The sequence below is a fragment of the Aquarana catesbeiana genome, linkage group LG05 (genome assembly GCF_042186555.1).
Source record: "Aquarana catesbeiana isolate 2022-GZ linkage group LG05, ASM4218655v1, whole genome shotgun sequence".
In the NCBI taxonomy this organism is placed as follows: Eukaryota; Metazoa; Chordata; class Amphibia; order Anura; family Ranidae; genus Aquarana; species Aquarana catesbeiana.
Window position 1 is genome coordinate 245,988,441 of NC_133328.1, and position 22,763 is coordinate 246,011,203.

The following is a 22,763-nucleotide window of genomic DNA, read 5'->3' on the forward strand; positions in this document are numbered from 1 at the left end:
CTGTGCAGACAAGGAATGGCTGTAGATGAAAACGGGCTGTGCAGCTTTGACCAAAATTAAATAATGCCCTTACTATTGATGTAGGCCATTTATGTTTCTCATGAAGCCTGACCTAAAAACTCCCAGGACATTGCTTAGTGAGGCCCAAACCTCCTAACATGTGCTTTCTCTCCCTTGATGAAGTAGCTCTGAGCTGAGAGTTGGAAAGCTTATTCTTGTGATGGCGAAGGTTAAAGGGGTTGTAAACCCTCATGTTTTTTTCCCCTTATTGCATCCTATGCATTAAGGTGAAAAATCTTCTGTCACTGAGCAGCCCCACAGAACTTTTACTTTTACCTTTGCTTTTACATTTTTTTTAGGCCACATCCATTAGTACCTGGTAGTAAATCTAGCATTCTGTAGTCATAAAAGGTCTAACTCTGCTATGTCCATATAATATCAACCTATGCTATGTAGTTCTTTCAATAATACTCCTCAATAGTTCGTACTGCAAGAACGCGTTCTGTACCTTTGTTTCATGACATTGTATGACATATTATTTGCATCACATTCTATTTTGCCAAGTACATTTTTCCTTTTTTCTTTTCTCAGGACTGGAAAGCGAACACAATGGGGACTTATAATGGATGGCTGGAACTCTCTTATAAGATACTATAAAAATAATTTTTCTGATGGGTTTAGACAAGTAAGATTTTTTTCATTTCTTCTGTTGTCACCTTGCATGTTGTAAATAAGTATATGTTTAACAATCCTCTGTGTTTTTAGCAAAGTCATCATAAATATTGTTTAGGATATAAATAGACAAATTTATCAATGAGAGATTTTCTTATCAATATAAATCAAGTGTGTTCACAGAACAAGTTAGGATGTCTGCATCAGGTACTCTTCAGCTGTGCTGCACTGTTACGCCTGCTTTTAAATCTTTACAAAAGTATAAATTTCAGCATCAGGAAACCCAATCTCCAGCATGAAATGCAATTTGATTCTACAAAAATCTACAAATAACTTCTTGCAATTGTGTGAGAATTTTAGGCAAGGCTTCCAGGAAAAGACAAAGGTTTCCTTTTTTTTTATGATTTCAAGCCAAGAATATGAATCTGATTAATGCTGAATCAGCAGTAATTACATACCTTCTAATGAGATATTGTATTGTATTGTAAGCTCTAAGGAGCAGGGCCCTCTGATTCCTACTGTATCAAATTGTATTGTACTTGTACTGTCTACCCTCAAGTTGTAAAGCGCTACGTAAACTGTTGGCGCTATATAAATACTGTATAATAATAATAATAATAATAATAATGAGATAAAAAAGACTTTATTAGTGTAAGCTAAATGACTTAAATGATGCAAACTTGCATACACACACATATATATATATATATATATATATATATATATATATATATATATATATATATATATATATATATATATACACACATACACGTGCTACTGTGCAAAAGTTTTAGGCTGGTGTGAAAAAATGATGTAAATTAAGAATCCTTTCAGAAATAGAAGTGTCCATGGTTTATTTTGATAAATTAACAAAATGGAAAGTAAATGATCAGAAGAGCAATCCAAATCAAATCAGTATTTGGTCTGACCACCGTTTGCCTTCAAAACAGAATCAATTCACTTGCACACAGTTTTTAACCACTTCAGCCCTGCAAGGTTTTACCCCCTTCCTGACCAGAGCACTTTTTACAATTTGGCATTGCGTTGATTTAACTGGTAATTGCGCAGTCATGCAATGCTGTACCCAAACAAAATTTGCATCCTTTTTTTCCCTCAAATAGAGATTTCTTTTGGTGCCATTTGATCACCTCTGCGGTTTTTATTTTTTGCGCTATACACATAAAAAGAGCAACAATTTTGAAAAAAAATACAAGATTTTTTACTTTTTTGCTATAATAAATATCCCCAAAAATGTTTTTAAAAAACAAATTTCTTCATCAGTTTAGGCCAGTATATATTCTTCTACATATTTTTGGTTAAAAAAAAAAAAATCTCAATAAGCGTATATTGATTGGTTTGTGTAAAAGTTATAGCGTCTACAAACTATGGGAAAGATTTATGGCATTTTATTTTATTAATTCTTTACTAGTAATGGCAGTGATCTGCGATTATTTTTTTTTTTTTTTTGCGGTATTGCGACATTACAGCGGACAGATCGGACTCTTGTGACACATTTTTGGGACCATTGACATTTATACAGCGATCAGTGCTATAAAAATGCACTGATTACTGTGTAAATGACACTGGTATGGAAGGGGTTAACACTAGGGGGCGTTCAAGGGGTTAAATGTGTGTTCCCTCAGTGTGTTCTAACTGTATGGGGATAGGACTGAGTAGGAGAGGAGACATTTTGCTGTTCCTACTTACTAGGAACAAACAACATGTCTCCTCTCCTCTGACAGCACAGGGATTTGTGTGGTTACACAAATCCCCCTGCTGGCACTCGTGCATGTGATGGCTAGCGGCGATCGCCGGCCACGCGCATTGGGTCCCCCGCTGTGCAGCAGGCGCACGCGTGCTCTCTGGCGGCTCTTAAAGGAACCCCGTATATATACACGGGGTTTCACACAGCGTTGTGCCGCAGTATATGTATGCAAGCCAGACGGGAACCAGTTAAAGGAACTCAGCAGGTAGGTTGTTCCAAACATCTTGGAGAATTAACTGCAGATCTTCTGTGGAAGTAGGCTGCCTCAAATCCTTCTGTTTCTTCATGTAATCCCAGACTTGATGTTTAGATCAGGGCTCCATAGGAGTCTAACCATCACTTCCAGGACTCCTTGTTCTTCTTTATGCTGTAGATAGTTCTGAATGACATTGGCTGTATGTTTGGGGTCGTTGTCCTGCTGCACAATAATTTTAGGGCCAATCACACGTCTCCCTGATGGTATGGCATGATGGATACCGTATATACTTGAGTATAAGTCGTTCCGAGTATAAGTCGAGGCCCTAATTTACTACAAAAAAATGGGAAAAACTTATTGACCTGAGTATAAGACGAGGGTTAGAAATGCAGCAGCTACTGCAAGTGGAAAAAGAGGGTCAGCAATGCCCATCTGCAGCTGTATACCTCCCTGCGTCCTTTGCATGTATCATGTGTCCTGTGCATATGTGTCCTGTGTATATGTGCATGTGTCATGTGTATATGTACCTGTGTCATGTACCTGTGTATATGTGCATGTGTATATGTACCTGTGTATGTGTGCATGTGTCTGTGTCTGTGTGTGTGTGCATCCTACCTGTGTCCTGTGCATCCTCCGTGCGCTGCTCTGCACCGATCAGCGTGTAGTATTCAGCCATTCACTGTTCAAAAGCCGCGCCTCCTCCTCGTCCAAAAAACTCAATTTCCCAGCAGTCAACGGTCAGCCTATCACAGACATTCTCTCATCATACCACGGACGAGGATGAGAGAATGTCTGTGATAGGCTGTACACTGACTGCCTATCACAGACGAGGAGGCGCGGCTTTTGAACATTGAGATCCGCTGCCGAGTCTATGCAGCACACGCTGGCCGCCGTCTGCCTGCATGACACGCTGATCATACAGACGGCGGTGACTCGTGTATAAGTCGAAGGGGGCACTTTCAGCCCCAAAAAAGGGGCTGAAAAATTCGACTTATATACGGTAATTATTTGCCAGTATATTTGCAGAAATGCAGCTTCAAACTTGCACGGAACCTCCACCATGCTTCACTGTTGCCTGAAGACATTCATTATTGTACCGCTCTGCAGCCCTTCGGCAAACTGCCTCCTGCACTCAAATATTTCAAATTTTGACTCATCAGTTCTTAGCACCTGTTCACGTTTTTCTGCACCCCGGTTCCTATGTTTTCATGCATAGTTGAGTCAGTTAACCTTGTTACCACATTAGAGGTATGACTTTTTGGCTGCAATTCTTCTATGAAGACCACTTGTGGCCAGACTTCTCCATACAGTAGATGGGTGTCCATGGGTCCCACTGTTTTTCACCAGTTCTGTGCTGATGGCACTGCTGGCAATCTTCCAATGTCAAAGGGAAGTAAGCATGACTTGTCTTTCATCTTCTGCATTAAGTTTCTTTGGCCAACCACTGCATCTAAGTCAGCGTGAGAGTGCTTACATACTGGGACGTGTGTGTACAGGAAAAGACTATGTATAGCTAACAGTCAGACCCCAGGGCTGGTGGGACTCTTGGATTATCATTAAGGAGGTGAACTGGATCTATCCCATGCATGAGACAAAACTGTACGTGAATACCAAGAACAGAAGTTTGAAACGGGCTCCCACGAGACTTATGTCAGCTGATTAACGTTATGAGCAACTGTCCACATTATAGACAGAGTTATCCTGCGTTGCTACACAGTGGCATATACTGTGGATGTGTGAGACCCCAAGAGGGGGTGAAGGATCTGGTGAGTGCAGTCACTATAAGAGCACGGATTAAGGCACGCACTGAGTGTTTACTCATTGGAATACCCACCAGAATCCAGGCGGATTTCTTCACCGGCACTAAAAGCACCTTATAACTCCACTGCATATATTAATTAAAAGTTCACCTGTTTATTCACACCAGCACTTTAAATTTACACTATTGAATTTACTGTGTTATTGTTTATATGGCTATATGCGTATAATGATTAGGAATACTGCACTTTAATTTATATATTTTATTTATGGATTAAGTTAGTTTTTTATTACCGCACTTTAAACAAGTCAGGTATTCAGCTTGACTTCACGCACATTTAGGAGTTCACACACAGCTTCACATTAAAACGCACAGTCGCACTGTGCTGTTCTTGAGGACACTCATTTAATAGACACTACTTACATTTTCTCCCCACCTAATTCCTTCCTATCACTAAGGGAGCAGTATACACCTGAACCCATCAGGCTTGGAACGGCGCCATATCTACTTCTTTTTCTTTTTCTCATTATTACTTTCCACCTAGTGGAAGTAATTGGTAGTGGCAGCAGTTCCAAAAAATATTTTCTAAATCTCATGCACGTATCCCATTGCGCGGATGTTTCCTCCTTTTTCTTTTTTTTTTGTTTGTTTATATCGCAAAATATAAAGAAAACAGTGGTGATCAAATACCACCAAAAGAAAGCTCTAATTGTTTGAAATATATATATAAATTTCATTTGGGTACAGCATTGCATAACCGCACAATTAACAGTTGAAGTAGCGCAGTGCTAAATAGCAAATAAAAGCCTGATCACAAAGGGGGTAAAGTCTTCTGGAGCTGAAGTGAAAAATTAGCAACTATGTGGCAAATGAGGTTTAATGTTGAGAAATGTAAAGTTATTCATTTGGGTGATAAAAATGTATCATACATCCTAGGATGACTCAAGAAAGATTTGGGTGTTCTAGTAGATCATAGACGTAATAATAGCATACAATGCCGAGCTGCAGTCTTAAAAGCAAACAAAATACTTTCTAGTATTAAAAGAAGTATAGATAATTTTGCCTTTTTGTACAAAGCATTAGTAAGACCTCATTTAGAATATACAAGGGTTAATTTATTAAAACTAGAGAGTGCAAAATCTTCTGCAGCTCTGCATAGAAACCAATCCGCTTTCAGTTTTATTATCAAAGCTTAATTGCACATACTGAAGTTAGAAGCTTATTGTCTATCACGGAGAGCTGCACCACATTTTGCACTCTCCAGTTTTAGCAAATCAACCCCACAGTTCTTTTTTTGAACACTACTTCACAAAGAGGATATTGGGAAACTGGAAAAATAGCAAATTGGAGCAACCAAGCTGATAAGAGGTATGGAGGAGCTCTGCTATGAGAAGAAAAGAACTGAACTGAATTTACTCTTACTTGGTGAGACGATTAGGGGGGATATGATCACTATGTATGTATCAATGCATAAGTGGTCCATATAGTGAACCTAGTGTAGAGGTATTTACTTTAAGGTTATCAGAAAGGACAAAGGGGAACCCTTCACATCTGAAGGAAAAGAGATGACTCTAATCCTCCCCTTACAGAAAGGCTTCTTTGCAGTAGGAGCTAGGAAAATGTGGAATGGGCTTAGTCATGAGCTAGTTCTGGCCAACTCAGTGGATTGTTTTATAAAAGAGCTGTATGGATTTCCTAAATGAAAACCTAACAAAGTATAACTGGGTACTATTATAACATTTATAGGTAATAACACCAGCTATTGTTGATCCAGGGAATATCCAATTGCCTTCTGGGGGATCAGGAAAGAATGTATATTTAACCTTCTTGAGCTAATTGGACCATGCTTTTATAGGGTTTTTCTTTTTTTTTTTTTTTTGCTTTCCTCTGTGTAAAGGATTCTGGATATGGAGGTTTTCTATTTTATTTGTTCTTTTTATTTATTTATTTTTGTTCTGGGTGAACTAGATGGACTTTTCTCAAACTTTGTAGTTTTGTAAGAAGGTTATAGAAGTATCCGTCCAGTGTAAAGCTAGTCCGGTTGGGAAGGTTTATTTCAGAGCGCCAAAGGCTTCCATGGCTTTGGGAAGCCAGTTCTTGGGGTTGGCCTGTTTGCTAGGGGTGAGAGTAGGTGCCATCAGAGGAGTAACCCCTTATAAACTGGCGATAAAAGTTTGGGAACCCTAGGAATCAGCGGAGTTGCCTTTTAGGCTGGTAAAACGCAGCCAATTTATTTCAATTGATACCTTGCCTGGGGTCTATTCGGTGGCCATGTACCCGAGGAACGGTACATCTTACTGCTTGAAAAGACACTTCTCTGCCTAGGTGTCAAGCCCATTTTTCCACAGACATTGTAATATGTGTGCTGCCAATATTCTTGGCGGTTGGAAGAATAGAGAAGAAAATCAAAAAAATATACTGCCAGCCACACAGAAGAAGTCTTATGTGTTGGAAGAACATGGTGCATCACATGAGATTCATGATGCCTATCCCAAGGGTTGAATAGTCTTCCATTCATCTTCCTTCTTTATTCAGACCAGATTTTAGGACCCCCTCAGGTCAAGTTAGGAGAAGATCTGGGTGTTTGAATAATGTGGTAAGGAGGGGCAGTATATACTGATTTTTGACAGTGATGTCGTTTAGGCCTCAATGCATGGTTTTAGGGATCCACCTTTTTTTTTTTCTATGAAAAAATGCCCAACTCCAGCCAGCGAGGCGGACTTCCAGGTGAAGCCTTTTTTCTGAAGTATATTTGGTGTCCTGCATCTCAGGAATCAAGAGTGGGTGGGTTGTTTTGTGAGGATTGAACCCGGGGATTAGATTGATAGCACTGTCAAAAAAGCAGTGAGGAGGCAAGATAACAGCAATGGCATAGGCAGCAGGAATCTGTGGAATGGTCCAGGCATTGGCCAATGTTATTACATTCATAATTGGAGTAGGCGTAAGATATCATAAATGGCAGAGAGACCCACAAACTAGAACTTCAAGAGTGGAGAGTTTATTGTATGGAATGCAAAGAAGGAAGGCCCAGGATGATGGAGGAGATGACCTGCAGCAAAAGCAGGAAGGAAAGAATTTCACAATATAACACCCCGAAGAATATATTGAAGGGCACAGTTTACTCATGTATGGCCCTGATTTTATAGTAAAGTGCCATCAATACCTGACACAGAGAGGAATGTAGATGGGTTCCAGATCCAGACCTGGGGTGCCCTAATTAATTTAGCCACTGTCCCAAAGTCAGTAAGACCTGGAATTGACCGACCTATGGCAGAGGGTGGAAGAGTTAGCAGAGGGTGGAGATGAATGGTCCAGTAAGCCCCCCTCAAGACCCAGGGGTTTTCTATACTCTGGGGACATTGTGTGAGAAAATGTTCCTTCTCCCCGCAGTACATGCAGAGGCCTTAGGTTTGGTGACCATTTTTTTTTTTAGTGTAGCTGTAGTAGAAGTGCAACAGAGGCTGTGGGTGCTATTCATAAAGACTGGCATAAACAGATTTTGCAAAAAGTTTCTTGTGTGCTTTCTAAAAGTGGTGCAGCGTGCACCAAATTCATGTATCTGTCTAGAACTTTAGTTTGGTGCATGCTGCGTCCCTTTTAGAATGCACACAAGACACTTTCACAAAATCTGTCTACGCCAGGGTCTCTCTCTATGCCAAAAGAGTTTGTCTTGGCTCCACTTTTGTAAGATACAAACTGTCAATATTTTTTTTTTAAATTTGTCTCATTCATTGCACTGCAATGTAAAGGGGGCTAATTTTAGAACTACCTAAATTTGGTACATGCGTCTCTCTCAGAATCAAGTGTGTTACATATGCTTTATGAATTAATAACAATACATTAACAAGAGAGATTAATGCCAGGAAAGTGTCGTCACAGCAGCTTTATTGCATTTCCCCCTATATGTCCTGATAAAGTATAAATAACAAGTTTAACATGCCATCATGTGACATGGCCTGGATAATCCGGGTAAAACTCAGAAGTGCTCGTGCCCATGTAGTATGGAGAATGTGCTAGATTATAGAAGGTAAGTAACCATGGCACATCTCGATTTCTTGTGGGTATTTTTTGTTTTGTTTTGTTTTTTTTTTGTTTTTTTTTCAATTGCATCACCTTTATCTGAAGGCACTGTTTGAAAGAAAATCCAGTGTTTGCCTGTTCAAAAATGTTAACAATTTCTATGGGGTGTGCTAACTTTTTCACATGACTGCAGCAAAGGAATGAAGGTAAATTGTTTTTAAGCAAATGGAATTTAGAAGGAGGGAGCAGATGAGCTGATTTGATAATTGTAGCATGGAGGAGGTGACTGTGCAAGGAAGAATGAGGGAGGTTAGGAGTAATAGCTTTTCATTATCTTTTTTGCAGATGGTTTCTTTACTCTAAATACTGCATCCAAAACAAGCTTGATCTTTCATTCTGTAAATTGTTACTGGCTGTGTTATTATTTGCAGTTGTACACTCAATCTGGCCAAGTCCTGTGCACTAAAATAACTTTCAGTACAGTAAATATAGTTTTCAATTAAAGAGGACCTGAATAGATTTCTGCACCAATAACTGTCCTTCCTGGGCAGGGAAACTCTGATTTAAATGAATTCAAATCTCCATTATTTGCAGGTTGATTTTTTCTTTTCTTAGCAGTGAAGCGCTTAGGCCTCATAATGCTTTACTTGCTTTTCTTGTAATTAAAAATGAAAAATGCTAGCAAATGGCAATAAAATATTTATGGCAGAAGAGTCACAAAAGTCTCTTCTGTTATAAAAGCTACCTGCTAGTGTAAAAACAAAAAATAAGTTCCACTTTAATTCAAGTACACAGGGGACTATTACAGACAATAAATGATCAGAAGTTTAAAAAAATTTAGCATATTTACATTTGCTTTTTGTTTTAAATTAGAATACTGTCTATTTGATTTTATACAGGATTCAATTGACTTGTTTCTTGGAAATTACACTGTTGAAGAAGCCTATTCTTCTAGTCCTTTACAAGTGCAGAAAGATTGGAAATTCTTGGCAGTAAGTAAACGTCACTACATTTTGTAGACCTAATTCTGTCTTTTTCTTGTCTTTTCTTTGTTTTTGCCAAAACAATGTTTACTCAAACAAAACAAAAAAAAACATTCACTAAATATTTTTTTAGTGGGGATTTAGTTAAATTGCAGATAGGAAATTTAAAAATAAATGAGAGGATATCTTACTTAAAGAAAGAATACAAAAAAAAGCCATCACCACAGTAGAAATGGGTTTTAAACCGTAAATTCTGAAGAAACCCACAGACTTTAGGTAGGTGATCAGCTGTCAAGAAGACACTCCTGTTCAAATGGCAGTTGCTGCTGTCAATAGAATCCTATGAGGAGGAGGATGGAGCTGAGCTGCACTTTGTGTCTACGAACGCACACTTGAGAGCAAACCTGCACGTGTGCCAGCATAGGAAGCTGCTTCTTGTGGTGGCACACTGAGGAGAGGAAGAGCCGAGAGCACCAGAAGGAACCCCAGAAGAGGAGGTTGAGGGCCACTCTGCCCAATGATTTATGGGGCGGCTGGACAAGCTGTATGGCTTAGCAAATCACAGTAAAGATCCTTGTGTTTACTAACAACACAGGGCTCTGTATACGGAGCAATGATGTGGCTGTTTTATTTCTCCCTGCAAAGCAGGAAGAAAAATAACCACATTGATTAGTAAAGGATTAAGTTGTTAAATTATCCTGATGCATGTAGTCATCACTGAATTTAATAAATTATTTCATTTACAGTTTGATTACTGCTGTAAAAGTAAAGCTGCATTTTGTTTTTTTTTCTTATTTAGTTGCCAATCATCATGGTCGTTGCTTTTTCAATGTGCATTATCTGCTTGCTCATGGCTGGTAAGGCAATACTATGTTACTAAATGACTAAGATTCCAGTTTTGTTATTCTTATACACCTAAAAATGTACTGAAGAAAATCTGCTTTTTTTCAAGGTGACACATGGACAGAGACTTTGGCCTACGTAATTTTCTGGGCAGTTGCTAGTATTGGAACAGCCACCATTATCCTCTACAATGGCAAAGACTTTGTAGATGCTCCAAAATTGGTGCAAAAAGAAAAGATGGATTGAATTATGGATTGTCAGAAGGATATTGGCAGTGATTGTTGCACAAGCCATAAATGGAGTCTTTACTGATCTGCTTTCAAACATTGCTATCCTTACCTATCTTGAACTTCATTTTAAACCATCGGATCAAAAACATAAGACATTGCATTGAGAAGCATATACCGATCTGCTTTTCACTGGCCAGGCTGTATATTTTCCATTGCTTTGCAACATATTGCAGCATCTGTAACCATTACAGAGTTAAGACATGGACTTCAAAATATGGTAGTTAGGTAGTAAAAAAAAAAAATATATAATTTTGATCCACATGCCTTATGATTGTCACTAAATTGCAACTGTGTTTTAAAATAAATAGTTTAAGATGATTTGCATGAGCAATAAAACTGTTTAATTTTTATCTTTGTTTTAAAGTGTGTAGGGATATTTTATTTTTACTTCAATGCCACTGTGGAAACATTTTGGATAGAGTGCATCATTTCTCAGGTTTTTACTGCTGCCTGTATCTTCTGTTAAGCCACAGGGGAAGGAAGAAAGCATAATCTGTGCAATGGGAATACATACAGCAAAAATATTTTTTTTTAGAAAAGTGGAGAAAGGTTAGAAATTCTTTAAGTTTTTTATTACAGTTTTTGTCCCCACTGTAATGTAGTAATCTGAATTTAATGTAAAGAATGTGCAAACGTCCACTGCTAGGTAATTCAGGACAACGAATACACACTTATATTACACAATATCAGCCTCTCAAGATGAAGTGTTTTTTTGTTTTAGTTTATTTTTATTAATGTGGGTTTACTCCTTAACTAATAACAGCATTATTTTTTTTTTTTTTTTTTTTTTTTTAACTGGGTCAGCATTGGGTCAGGAAAGCTTGCCCTTTTGTTTTAAGGACTGCTTGTTGTGGACATCCCATGATATATAGAGTCTAAATTAAGGACAAGAGAAAATTGAATTTTTTGTGCTAATTATAAAATCCCTTCCTAACCATTTAGGTTGGCCTGTTGCAGTGATTGCTCATGTTTCTTTTTTTTCTACCCCTCTACTGCTTGCTACAACTGAGCATGCTTGGTAGGAGTGAGGTTATACTGCCTTATTTAATTTTTGCCTAGCATTCTTCCTCCTGTAGGTTGTAGAAAAAACAATGGTTTGGTCTGGTTAGTGCTGTGTCTCCCAAACATCATATATAGGGGTTTTATAGTGAGTAAAAAAAAATTCTAATGTCGATTGGCTTTTGTTCACTACAAGCAGGTTTTGCATTCCAATACAAGTCTGTTTAAAAGCCGTCAACTCGGGTCCAAATCCTAGCGACTTGATGAAAAAGAAAGCTAAAGAGAAGTCGATCTTGTGCTAGTCTGGCGAAATCTTATATCTTATCTGTCATCCCTACAGCTGTTGTCAGTGTATCCAACCATCTAGTAGTCGCTCTCCCTCTTCTGGTTTCCTCAATCTTCCAAGACATTATTTCCTTCTCCAGTGTGACCAAAATAGAACAGTTGTAACTTCATCATTTGGGCTTCTAGTGACATAGACGGTTTGATCTCTTCCAAAATCAATCTGTTTGTTCTACAGGCTCTCCACGGCACTCACAAAATCCTTCTCCAGCACCAAAGCTCAAATGAATCGATCTTCTTTCTGTCTTGTTTCCATTGTGTCCAGCCATAATTAACAACTGAGAAAATGAGTGAATATCCGAGTCTGACCTTTGTTTTGAGTGTAATTTCTTTACCTTTGAATACTTTGTCGAGAGACTTCATTGTGTAGCTACCAAGTGCTATTCTGCAGAGTATTTCATCTCTACTTCTTCTTTGTTTTGAATGAGCCCAGGAGATTAAAATGCTTTACCATTTCTATTTTATCGCCATCAACCTCAAAATTAAGTAATTTTCTGTGTTCCTAATCTTCGTCTTGTTTATAATACAGTTCCAATGCCATGTTAGGACTTTTAGTTTTGACTTTTCTTGGTAAATACAGCATATCTTCGTTGCTGCTCATGATGAACTTTGTGGCGACTGCATAACACAGGTTGTTTGTTTCGGCTGCTAACTTTCATACTGACAGACTCTTCTTCCAAATTTGCATTTCTGAAGATGGCCTCACCAGATAGGTTAAACAGGTAAGGTGACAAGATGCGTCCCTGCCTGATGTCACGTGTTATTGGAGAACGTCAGTATTGTCATATTCAGTTCTCACTGCAACTTCTTGATTTTTGTAGAGGCTCTTTATCAAACGTGTTATGTGTTTAGGTACTCCCATTTGCAGCAGAGTCCTTCGTAATTTATCATAATCCACATAATCAAATGCTAATAAAGGTGGGTGTATTGGAAAAATTGCCACCACCTCGCAAAATTGTATATCTACACACAGAAAACCCCCTCTTAGTGTTGGGAGTTTGCTGGCAATTGATGAAACTATATCATACAATTTACTGTACTCTTTATTAATAACAATAAAATGGTTAAAAAGAAAAAAGTGCAGCTGTTTTGTTATGTGTACCTTTTATACGTTTCAGTTATACAATTTAGTCTACACCTCCTCTCAGAATTACATAGTTCGTAGCACAGTTATATCACAAAGCCTGTTAAGACAGAAACACCGACACGTTTCAAAGTGGTAACCTTGTTCTTCATCAGGGGTGCATACAGTGCAAGACAAGCAACATCTATAATAGAAACAGATTGTTCAGTATATACATAATCCCAAAGATGTCCAATCACTTGGATAACAAAACTCAACTCACATTGTTGATAAGGTCCGTACAGGAACAGCCACTATTTAAAAGTATAAGAACATTACGTCACTGCTTGCGCAACCTCAACCCCTAGGGGCCCGGTCAGACCAAGAATGGACTACCCATGAAACACTGAAGCTACCTGAACACACAAAAAATTAAAACTAAATAGCCAAATGCAGAGAGAACTATATTATCTATATTGTTCTGTTGAATGACTTATGGGCCTTACAAAATAGATTTTTGAAACCTATTCAGTGTCTGATGATGGGTATATAGAGCTCTTAGATTGTTTCAGCTTGTGGTCTGTGAAAAAGATGAGTAAATACTAATGTAAAACTAGAAAATAATTATTCCATAAAGGAAGTTCTTAAAAGAGCAGCAATTTATGATAATAGACTTACTGGTAAAAAAAAAAGCTAATGGTCCCATCTGAAAAACATCCACCTTTTAGAAAGAACCTAGAGTGGGTGACTGAGGACAAAGAGATGGCAAATGTATTAAACACTTTCTTCAGCTCTGTGTATACAAAGGAGCATGGGGGACCTCTTGTCCATAATGATGATGGTATTGACATAGCCCCAAATAATCCACAATGGCTCAAAAGTGATATGGTCTAGAAATATTTAGACAAAATAAAGGTTGATAAAGCACCTGGTCCAGATGGCATCCACCCACGGATCCTAAAATAATTGAGCTGTAATTTCAAAGCCATTGTTTCTAATTTTTAGGGACTTGTTAATGACTGGAATGGTACCACTAGATTGGCGTAGGGCCAATGTGGGGCCCATATTCAAAAAGGGATCAAAGTCTTTACCAAGTAACTATAGACCTGTTCCTTTTAACTTCTATAGTCGGGGAGATATTGTAGAGTTTAATAAAAGACCACATAAATGAATTCTTACTGGAAAAAAATATTTTAAGCAACAGACAGCATGGATTCATGAAAGACAGACGTCAAACAAACCTGATTTCTTTTTATGAGGAGGTGAGTAAAACCTTGCACAGAGGGGGTGGCTGTGGTATACTTGGATTTTGCAAAAGCATTTGACACAGTTCCCCACACATGGCTAATGTGTAAGGTAAAGTCTACAGGCTTGGAAAGATCAGTTTGTTAATGGATAGAAAACTGGCTAAAAGACCAAATTCAGAGAGTAGTGGTTAATGATTCTTACTCTGAATGGTCTAAGGTTATCAGTGGTGTACCCTAAGGTTCAGTGTTGGGACCCTTACTTTTTAATATCTTTATAAATGATATAGGATCTGGGATTAAGTACCATTTTAGTCTTTGCAGATGACACCAAGATATAGTTACATAGTAGGTGAGGTTGAAAAAAAAGACACAAGTCCATCAAGTCCAACCTATGTGTGATTATGTGTCAGTATTACATTGTGTATCCCTGTATGTTACGGTCATTCAGGTGCTTATCTAATAGTTTCTTGAAGCTATCGATGCTCCCCGCTGAGACCACCGCCTGTGGAAGGGTATTTCTATTGTAGGGTCACCAGTACAGTATTTGTATATTGAAATCGTATCCCCTCTCAAGCGTCTCTTCTCCAGAGAGAATAAGTTCAGTGCTCGCAACCTTTCCTCATAACTAAGATCCTCCAGACCCTTTATTAGCTTTGTTGCCCTTCTTTGTACTCGCTCCATTCCCAGTACATCCTTCCTGAGGACTGGTGCCCAGAACTGGACAGCATACTCTAGGTGCGGCCGGACCAGAGTCTTGTGGAGTGGGAGAATTATCGTTTTATCTCTGGAGTTGATCCCCTTTTTAATGCATGCCAATATTCTGTTTGCTTTGTTAGCAGCAGCTTTGCATTGCATGCGATTGCTGAGACTATCATCTACTAGGACCCCCAGGTCCTTTTCCATCCTAGATTCCCCCAGAGGTTCTCCCCCAGTGTATAGATTGCATTCATATTTTTGCCACCCAAATGCATTATTTTACATTTTTCTACATTGAACCTCATTTGCCATGTAGTTGCCCACCCCATTAATTTGTTCAGATCTTTTTGCAAGGTTTCCACATCCTGCAGAGAAGTTATTGCCCTGCTTTACTTAGTATTGTCTGCAAATACGGAGATTGAACTGTTTATCCCATCCTCCAGGTCGTTTATGAACAAATTAAATAGGATTGGTCCCAGCACAGAACCCTGGGGAACCCCACTACCCACCCCTGACCATTCCGAGTACTCCCCATTTATCACCACCCTCTGAACTCGCCCTTGTAGCCAGTTTTCAATCCATGTACTCACCCTATGGTCCATGCCAACGGACCTTATTTTGTACAGTAAACGTTTATGGGGAACTGTGTCAAATGCTTTTGCAAAGTCCAGATAAACCACGTCTACGGGTCTTCCTTTATCTAGATGGCAACTCACCTCTTCATAGAAGGTTAGTAGATTGGTTTGGCAAGAACCATTCTTCATGAATCCATGCTGATTACTGCTAATGATACCGTTCTCACTAAAATCTTGTATATAGTCCCTTATCATCCCCTCCAAGAGTTTACATACTATTGATGTTAGGCTAACTGGTCTGTAATTCCCAGGGATGTATTTTGGGCCCTTTTTAAATATTGGTGCTACATTGGCTTTTTTCCAATCAGCTGGTACCATTCCAGTAAGTAGACTGTCTGTAAAAATTAGGAACAACGGTCTGGCAATCACTTGACTGAGTTCCCTAAGTACCCTCGGATACAAGCCATCTGGTCCCGGTGATTTAATAATGTTAAGTTTCTCAAGTGTAATTTTAATTCTGTCCTCTGTTAACCATGGAGGTGCTTCCTGTGTTGTGCCATGAGGATAAACGCAGTTTTGGTTACTGAAGCCCCCCAATTCACTCGTGAAGACTGAGGAGAAGAATAAATTCAATACCTTCGCCATCTCCCCATCCTTTGTAACCAGATGTCCTTCCTCATTCTTTATGGGGCCAATATGGTCTGTCCTCCTTTTTTACTGTTTACATACTTAAAGAATTTCTTGGGATTTTTTTTGCTCTCCTCCGCTAAGTGTCTTTCATGTTCTATCTTAGCCGTCCTAATTGCACCCTTACATTTCTTGTTGCATTCTTTATAAAGTCTGAATGCTGAGGATGATCCCTCAACCTTGTATTTTTTGAAGGCCTTCTCCTTTGCTTTTATATGCATTTTTACATTGGAGTTAAGCCATCCAGGACTTTTAATAAACAATAAAGTGCAGCGCTAATATGATATGTGAGAAGATACAATTGAGTTCCGCCAAGTGACATATAAAACAATTAATGACAAAACATATTGCGAATACAAGTAAGAAGCAAAACTGAAATCACCGTCTGGTAAGCAGACTCTACTCATACACGTTTTGGTGGATCACATCTAGGCACCTTTCGTCACAACCTCTCTTGGATGGGTGTTCTTTATTTATATATTTGTGGACTTATTAAGAACTTTTGGATTTTTCTCACATACACTTGTGATTTCAGTTTTGCTTCTTACTTGTATTCGCAATATGTTTTGTCATTAATTGTTTTATATGTCACTTGGCGGAACTCAATTGTATCTTCTCACATATCATATTAGCGCTGCACTTTATTGTTTATTATACTTTTGGAAGTCAGATACAGGATTTTTTCAGGGTGCTGGCAGCTTTTTTCTTTTTATTAATCTAAGCGCAGCTTTTACCCAATTTGGGTCTCCTTTTTTTACACTCTCACAATTCATTGTATCAAGAAGCTGCTGCTGGATAGGTGTCATGGACATCTTTGATTATAGATCCCAATATAGTATCAATACTGAGGGAGTCTTCAATGGTCATGTGGAACAGACAGACGAGCTTAGCGGTCTGTTCCTCAGACTTAAAAACTTACTTATATCAGAACTACATACCAGCTGGGATGTGGCTTACCTGGAACAATATGTTGCCCAAAAGATGGTACCCCGCAGTCTCAGATGGGAGGTCAACCCCCAGAGAGGGGAAACAGACTTGGAAGGATGGTTTGTTTATTTTAACGATACTGGTATTAAATTTTTAGGTTTTCTGTTGGATAAAAAAAGGATCAAATTAAGAAACTTGAATGATGAGGTTTCTTCTGTCAAAGATAAACTCATGGCCTATAAAGATCATGAAACTTATAAACAGAAATCTGATCATTTAAGGCAGATCCTTGAGAAAGAGGATAGTGATCAAAAAAATAAGAAAAAGAAAAAGTATAACCGCGATCTTGCGGATTATTCTAATAAAGCAGTGTTTAAATGGCAGATTATTGCAGATGACCTCACAAGTGACACTGAGACAGCTAACCTTCTATCTTCTTCATCACAACCTCCACCGCCTCCCCTCGGTGGTGACACACAGCCCCGACCCTTGCTGGGTAATAACATGGTTAGAGGTCCTCCTATCCCCCCCCCTCGGACCAACCAGCGAGGACAACTCGCAGTAAGACCTAAAACTTTTAGAAACAATGATAGACCTATGCCTTATAGGAATCCCCCCCAGGGTACTCCATTAACACCTCAGCATGGGAAAAAACCTTTTAGGGGTAACAATCGGGGTAACTACCCCCCTAGAAAAAATTCCAATGTTGCTTACCATCGACAGGGTCCACGGGAATACCGAGAGGACCCCAGGGACTACTATCAAAGACCCTACGACGATAGGGTAACTTATGCCAACCCACCATCTGCCCCACAAGTCTACCACCTTCAAGATAGACAGATCCCTTTACAAAATAGATTTGCCCCTCTTTCATACCAACAAGATTCCTACTTAGAGGATAATCCTGTCATCTCTAGGCACCCTAACCAGTTTAGAGGCCCCCCCAGAGATGACTATCAGGACTCCCCTCATGATTATATGGAGACCAATCAGACACGTTTTTTTCCCCAGGGCAATTACAAAACCAAAAGGGGTTACGACGAAAGAGAGGCATCAGAGGGGGGAGGAGGATCAGGTCCAAAAAAAAGAAAACAGTAGACATCAGTGGTGTTTTCAATTTAAGTCAAATACAATTATCTGAAGAACAAAAGGTCCTCAGTTTAGGCCTTAAGTTTGCACCCCCACACAGGTTAAATAAATTCGAAACTTTCATAGATATACATAAATTCATAAGGAAGATTAACATTAAAAGACATTTCATTCTTAATCCTATTGGTAACCGAAGTCAGATTGTATCTACTAATACACTTACTTCCTCTGTAGCTAACCACAATGGTTCCAATTCTACGATAAATACTGATGGTAATTCTATCAGACATACCAACTTTTCTAACGCCTCACTATTTAACCCCCCAGGCTTTGTTGCCCCTTCAGTACAGGTCTTTAAGGAGATGGTCATTAAGGATCTGATGACACTTAATGTCTCAAAGAACAATACCAACAATGGCCTTCAGTGTCATCTTAAACAGATCTGTGAGCGCAACGAAATAGTTATACGCCCTGCAGACAAAGGTGGGGGGGTAGTTATTTTAGATAAATCCAGTTATCTGGAGGAAATGAACAGACTTTTGTCTGATCGTACCACCTACTTACCCCTAGCATGTAACCCAACCACTAAATACAAAAGAGAACTTCAGACCCTTGTTGATAGAGGATATCAACAAGGAATTCTGAACAAAAAAGAAAAAACATACCTGGTCCCCTCAGCTCCGAGGGTCCCAGTTATGTACTATTTACCAAAAATACACAAAAATCTGATTCATCCACCTGGCCGCCCGATCATTAACGGCATAGATTCCATTACGACAAGAATTGGAAGATATGTGGACAACTTCCTCCAACCTCTTGTTGTTTTGACTCCCTCATATCTGAAAGATACTACCCAAGTCATTAATTTACTTGAAAGTTTTGAGTGGAGAGACGGCTACATCCTAGCTACGGCGGATGTAGCCTCTCTCTACACTATTATTTCCCACCAACAAGGATTTGAGGCAGTCAATTATTACCTTGATCAAGACCCAACATTAACATCAATACAAAAACAATTTATTATGACTCTTCTTAATTTCGCTACAAGCCATAACTATTTCTGGTTTGGGGGTGATTTTTTCTTGCAAACATGCGGTGTAGCTATGGGCGCCAAGTTTGCGCCCAGCCTGGCCAACTTATTTATGGCCAGGTGGGAAAAAGAAGTCATAGACACCGATCCCCCCAAGGAACTGCGTCTATGGAGAAGATATATCGATGATGTCCTCCTCGTATGGGACGGAGATATTACATCTCTCCATAGTTTCTTCTCCAGACTCCATTCTAACAACAAAGGCATTTCTTTGATGTTTGAAGCTAGCCAATCGAGTATCCATTTCCTTGATTTAAACATTATGGTTACAAATGGGTGTCTAACCACCAACACACACTTCAAGGAAACGGATAGAAATGCATACATACCACTCTCCAGCTGCCATCATCCATCATGGCTGAGGTCTGTCCCTAGAAGTCAATTTCAACGTATCAGACGCAATTGTACTGATATTTCAGACTTTCATTCACAAGCTCTAATATTAAAACAACGATTCCTGGACAAAGGCTATCTGGAGAGTGATATAGATACCACCATTAACAGGGTTGCCACTATGGATAGATCTCAGATGCTGAGGGGAGATAGACAACGAGATCTGGGACCTATTAATAAATTTGAGTGGTCCATGATCACGGGCTATTCCAATCAGCATTATCTTATCAAAAAGATTTTCCGTAAACACTGGAGTATTCTTCAGAATGATCCAATACTTTGTACAGTTATACCTGACCAACCAGTTTTGATCTACAGAGGGGCCCCCTCCCTAAGACACAGTGTAGCCTCAAATGTGGTCGACCCTCCACGTACCATCTCCTTCTTTCAAAATATGAAGGGTTTCTTTCCCTGCCATAGATGCAAGATCTGCCAGATCAATTCCTTCAGGGGCAGGAAATGTGAAACTTTCAGCTCGACAGCCACGGGTAAGACATACAGCATAGAGTCCTTTATAACATGCTCCACTCAATATGTGGTCTACCTTATCCAATGTCCCTGTTCAAAACAGTATATTGGTCGCACCAAACGGGAACTTCATGTGCGCCTTTCTGAACATGTCGCTAACATCAAACGAGGATTTACGAAACATAACCTTTCCAGGCATTATGCCAAATACCATAATAAAAAATTAAAAGGTACCCTGTTTGTAGCTATCGACAGAATACGTCTCCACTGGAGAGGGACCAACATGGTCAGATCCATCTCTAGACTTGAAACCAGATGGATCTTTGACATGGCATCTTCCAGACCGCAGGGGTTAAATGTGGAATGGGATATAAACTGCTTCATAAACAACGCATGAAGCAACACACCATTGTTTGGCCTTTTGTATTGTTTATTTCCTCTTCCACAATTTTATGAATTTTTACTTTCTTAAAAACTAATTTTTTTTAGTTGAGATTATGAGGTTTATCCATATTGATTCACTGTGATCCCCCTCTTTTTTATTCCCTTTTTTTATTCCCTTTTTTTATTTTCTTTTTCCCTTTAGTAAATCAGTTTTTACTCCGAATCTGATGTGAGCAGATTTTTATTTTATGTCATTTTATTATTCTTGTTACGGCAGGTGCATCGGTTGTGCCCCTTTTTTCCTTCCTGTGTAGAGCCTTTTCCATTGATCTCCTTTATCTCCACAAGATGGCGATCTTCTTTTTTATCACTTCCTTGTTACATATTGGTTTACCATTAACAGCCAGAATTCAACATGGCTCTTTTAGATTCATTTCTATCACACACACCATGTTCGCCAGTAGTTAAAATGGCGCTCTCTATGTATTTATAAGCCCAGACGTGATGACCCGTCATTCGGCCAATCCCCAGACGACGTCCTATCGTGACGAAACGCGTAGGGAGGAGCCTACGACGGTGACGTCATCACGTTCTCGGAAGGGCTTGAACACAGGAAGTGAATCGCGGCACACAGAGACGCAGCCGCTCCGTTTGATTTTTTACATGCTGCATACTTTCTACAATATTAACTACTGATCCTGCATTGTACCTTGGGTTTTGGGAGACCATAATCCCTATGCTGGGCGAGACTGCCATAATAGCAGTCATCGCCGTCTGGTAAGCAGACTCTACTCATACACGTTTTGGTGGATCACATCTAGGCACCTTTCGTCACAACCTCTCTTGGATGGGTGTTCTTTATTTATATATTTGTGGACTTATTAAGAACTTTTGGATTTTTCTCACATACACTTGTGATTTCAGTTTTGCTTCTTACTTGTATTCGCAATATGTTTTGTCATTAATTGTTTTATATGTCACTTGGCGGAACTCAATTGTATCTTCTCACATATCATATTAGCGCTGCACTTTATTGTTTATTATACTTTTGGAAGTCAGATACAGGATTTTTTCAGGGTGCTGGCAGCTTTTTTCTTTTTATTAATCTAAGCGCAGCTTTTACCCAATTTGGGTCTCCTTTTTTTACACATCCAGGACTTTTGTTCGCTCTTTTAAATTTATTACCCAATGGGATGCATTGGCTAATGCCCTTATTTAATATGCTCATAAAGCAAACCCATCTCTCCTCCGTGTTCTTTGTTCCTAATATTTTATCCCAATTTATGCCTTTTAGCAAGGTTTGTAGTTTAGGGAAGTTGGCTCTTTTGAAATTCAGTGTCTTTCTATTCCCTTTATGTTTCCTATTTGTGTGATTTATACTGAAACTAATTGACCTGTGATCGCTGTTACCTAAATTGCCCCGTATTTCCACATCCGTGATCAGGTCTGTATTGTTGGTAATCAGTAGATCCAGTAATGTTTTATTTCTAGTTGGTGCGTCTACCATCTGACCCATAAAATTGTCCTGCAAGACATTAAGGAACTGGCGAGCCTTAAATGAATGCGCGGTTCCTTCCGCCCATTCTATGTCTGGATAATTAAAATCCCCCAATATGATAACACTTCCCATCCTTGCTGCTAATCCAAATTGTGATAGGAGATCTGTCTCCACTTCCTCCCTCAGGTTAGGGGGCCTATAGCATACTCCCAGTATTATTTTCCCCTTAGCTTCATCCCTTTGGAGCTCTACCCATAAGGATTCCACCTCCTCCCTAGCTCCCTCAGGTGACGTCATCTCTCACATTCACTTGTACATTATTTTTGAAATATAGGCATACCCCTCCCCCTTTTTTACCCTCTCTATCCTTGAATGTTTGCCAGCCAATCATGAGAGCTGTTGAACCAGGTCTCTGAAATTCCCACAAAATCCAAATCCTCCTCGTACAACAGTATCTCTAGTTCACCCATCTTGTCCGCCATGCTCCTGGCATTGGTGAACATGCCACATAGTTTAGACCGGTCGCATATTGTCCTCGTATTGGGTGTTTCGAGATTGCAACTAGGACTTGCTACTATACTTACCTTGTGTTTTTGTGCTTTGGTCAACCTACCACTAATGCCCCCAATACTACCCTCTGGAATATCTTCCGCGCTGACTATCTCTACCTCTGGACCCTCCCCCCATCGCCTACTTTAAAAACCCCTCTAACTTTTTGGCCATCTTCATTCCCAGCAGATCTGCACCCTCCTCATTTAGGTGCAGTCCGTCCCT

The 22,763-nt window shown here is 39.3% G+C and overlaps 1 protein-coding gene and 1 long non-coding RNA gene across 2 annotated transcripts in view; one reads left to right on the forward strand and one right to left on the reverse strand.

Moving 5' to 3' along the window:
- The window catches only part of SACM1L (SAC1 like phosphatidylinositide phosphatase), a 281,982-nt gene extending 269,032 nt beyond the window's left edge, over positions 1-12,950 (forward strand). Inside the window, exons 17-20 of the mRNA XM_073630675.1 lie at positions 592-685; positions 9,315-9,407; positions 10,198-10,255; positions 10,351-12,950. Coding sequence (XP_073486776.1) covers positions 592-685; positions 9,315-9,407; positions 10,198-10,255; positions 10,351-10,487 — 382 coding nt within the window. The 3' untranslated portion in view covers positions 10,488-12,950. The remainder of the gene's footprint in view (positions 1-591; positions 686-9,314; positions 9,408-10,197; positions 10,256-10,350) is intronic.
- On the reverse strand, positions 12,898-17,223 carry LOC141144720 (uncharacterized). The gene is made up of 2 exons (XR_012244446.1): positions 17,098-17,223; positions 12,898-13,140 (listed from the first exon to the last, which is right to left on the reverse strand). It is a non-coding gene; the product is annotated as an uncharacterized lncRNA (long non-coding RNA).
- Positions 17,224-22,763: the final 5,540 nt, after the last annotated feature.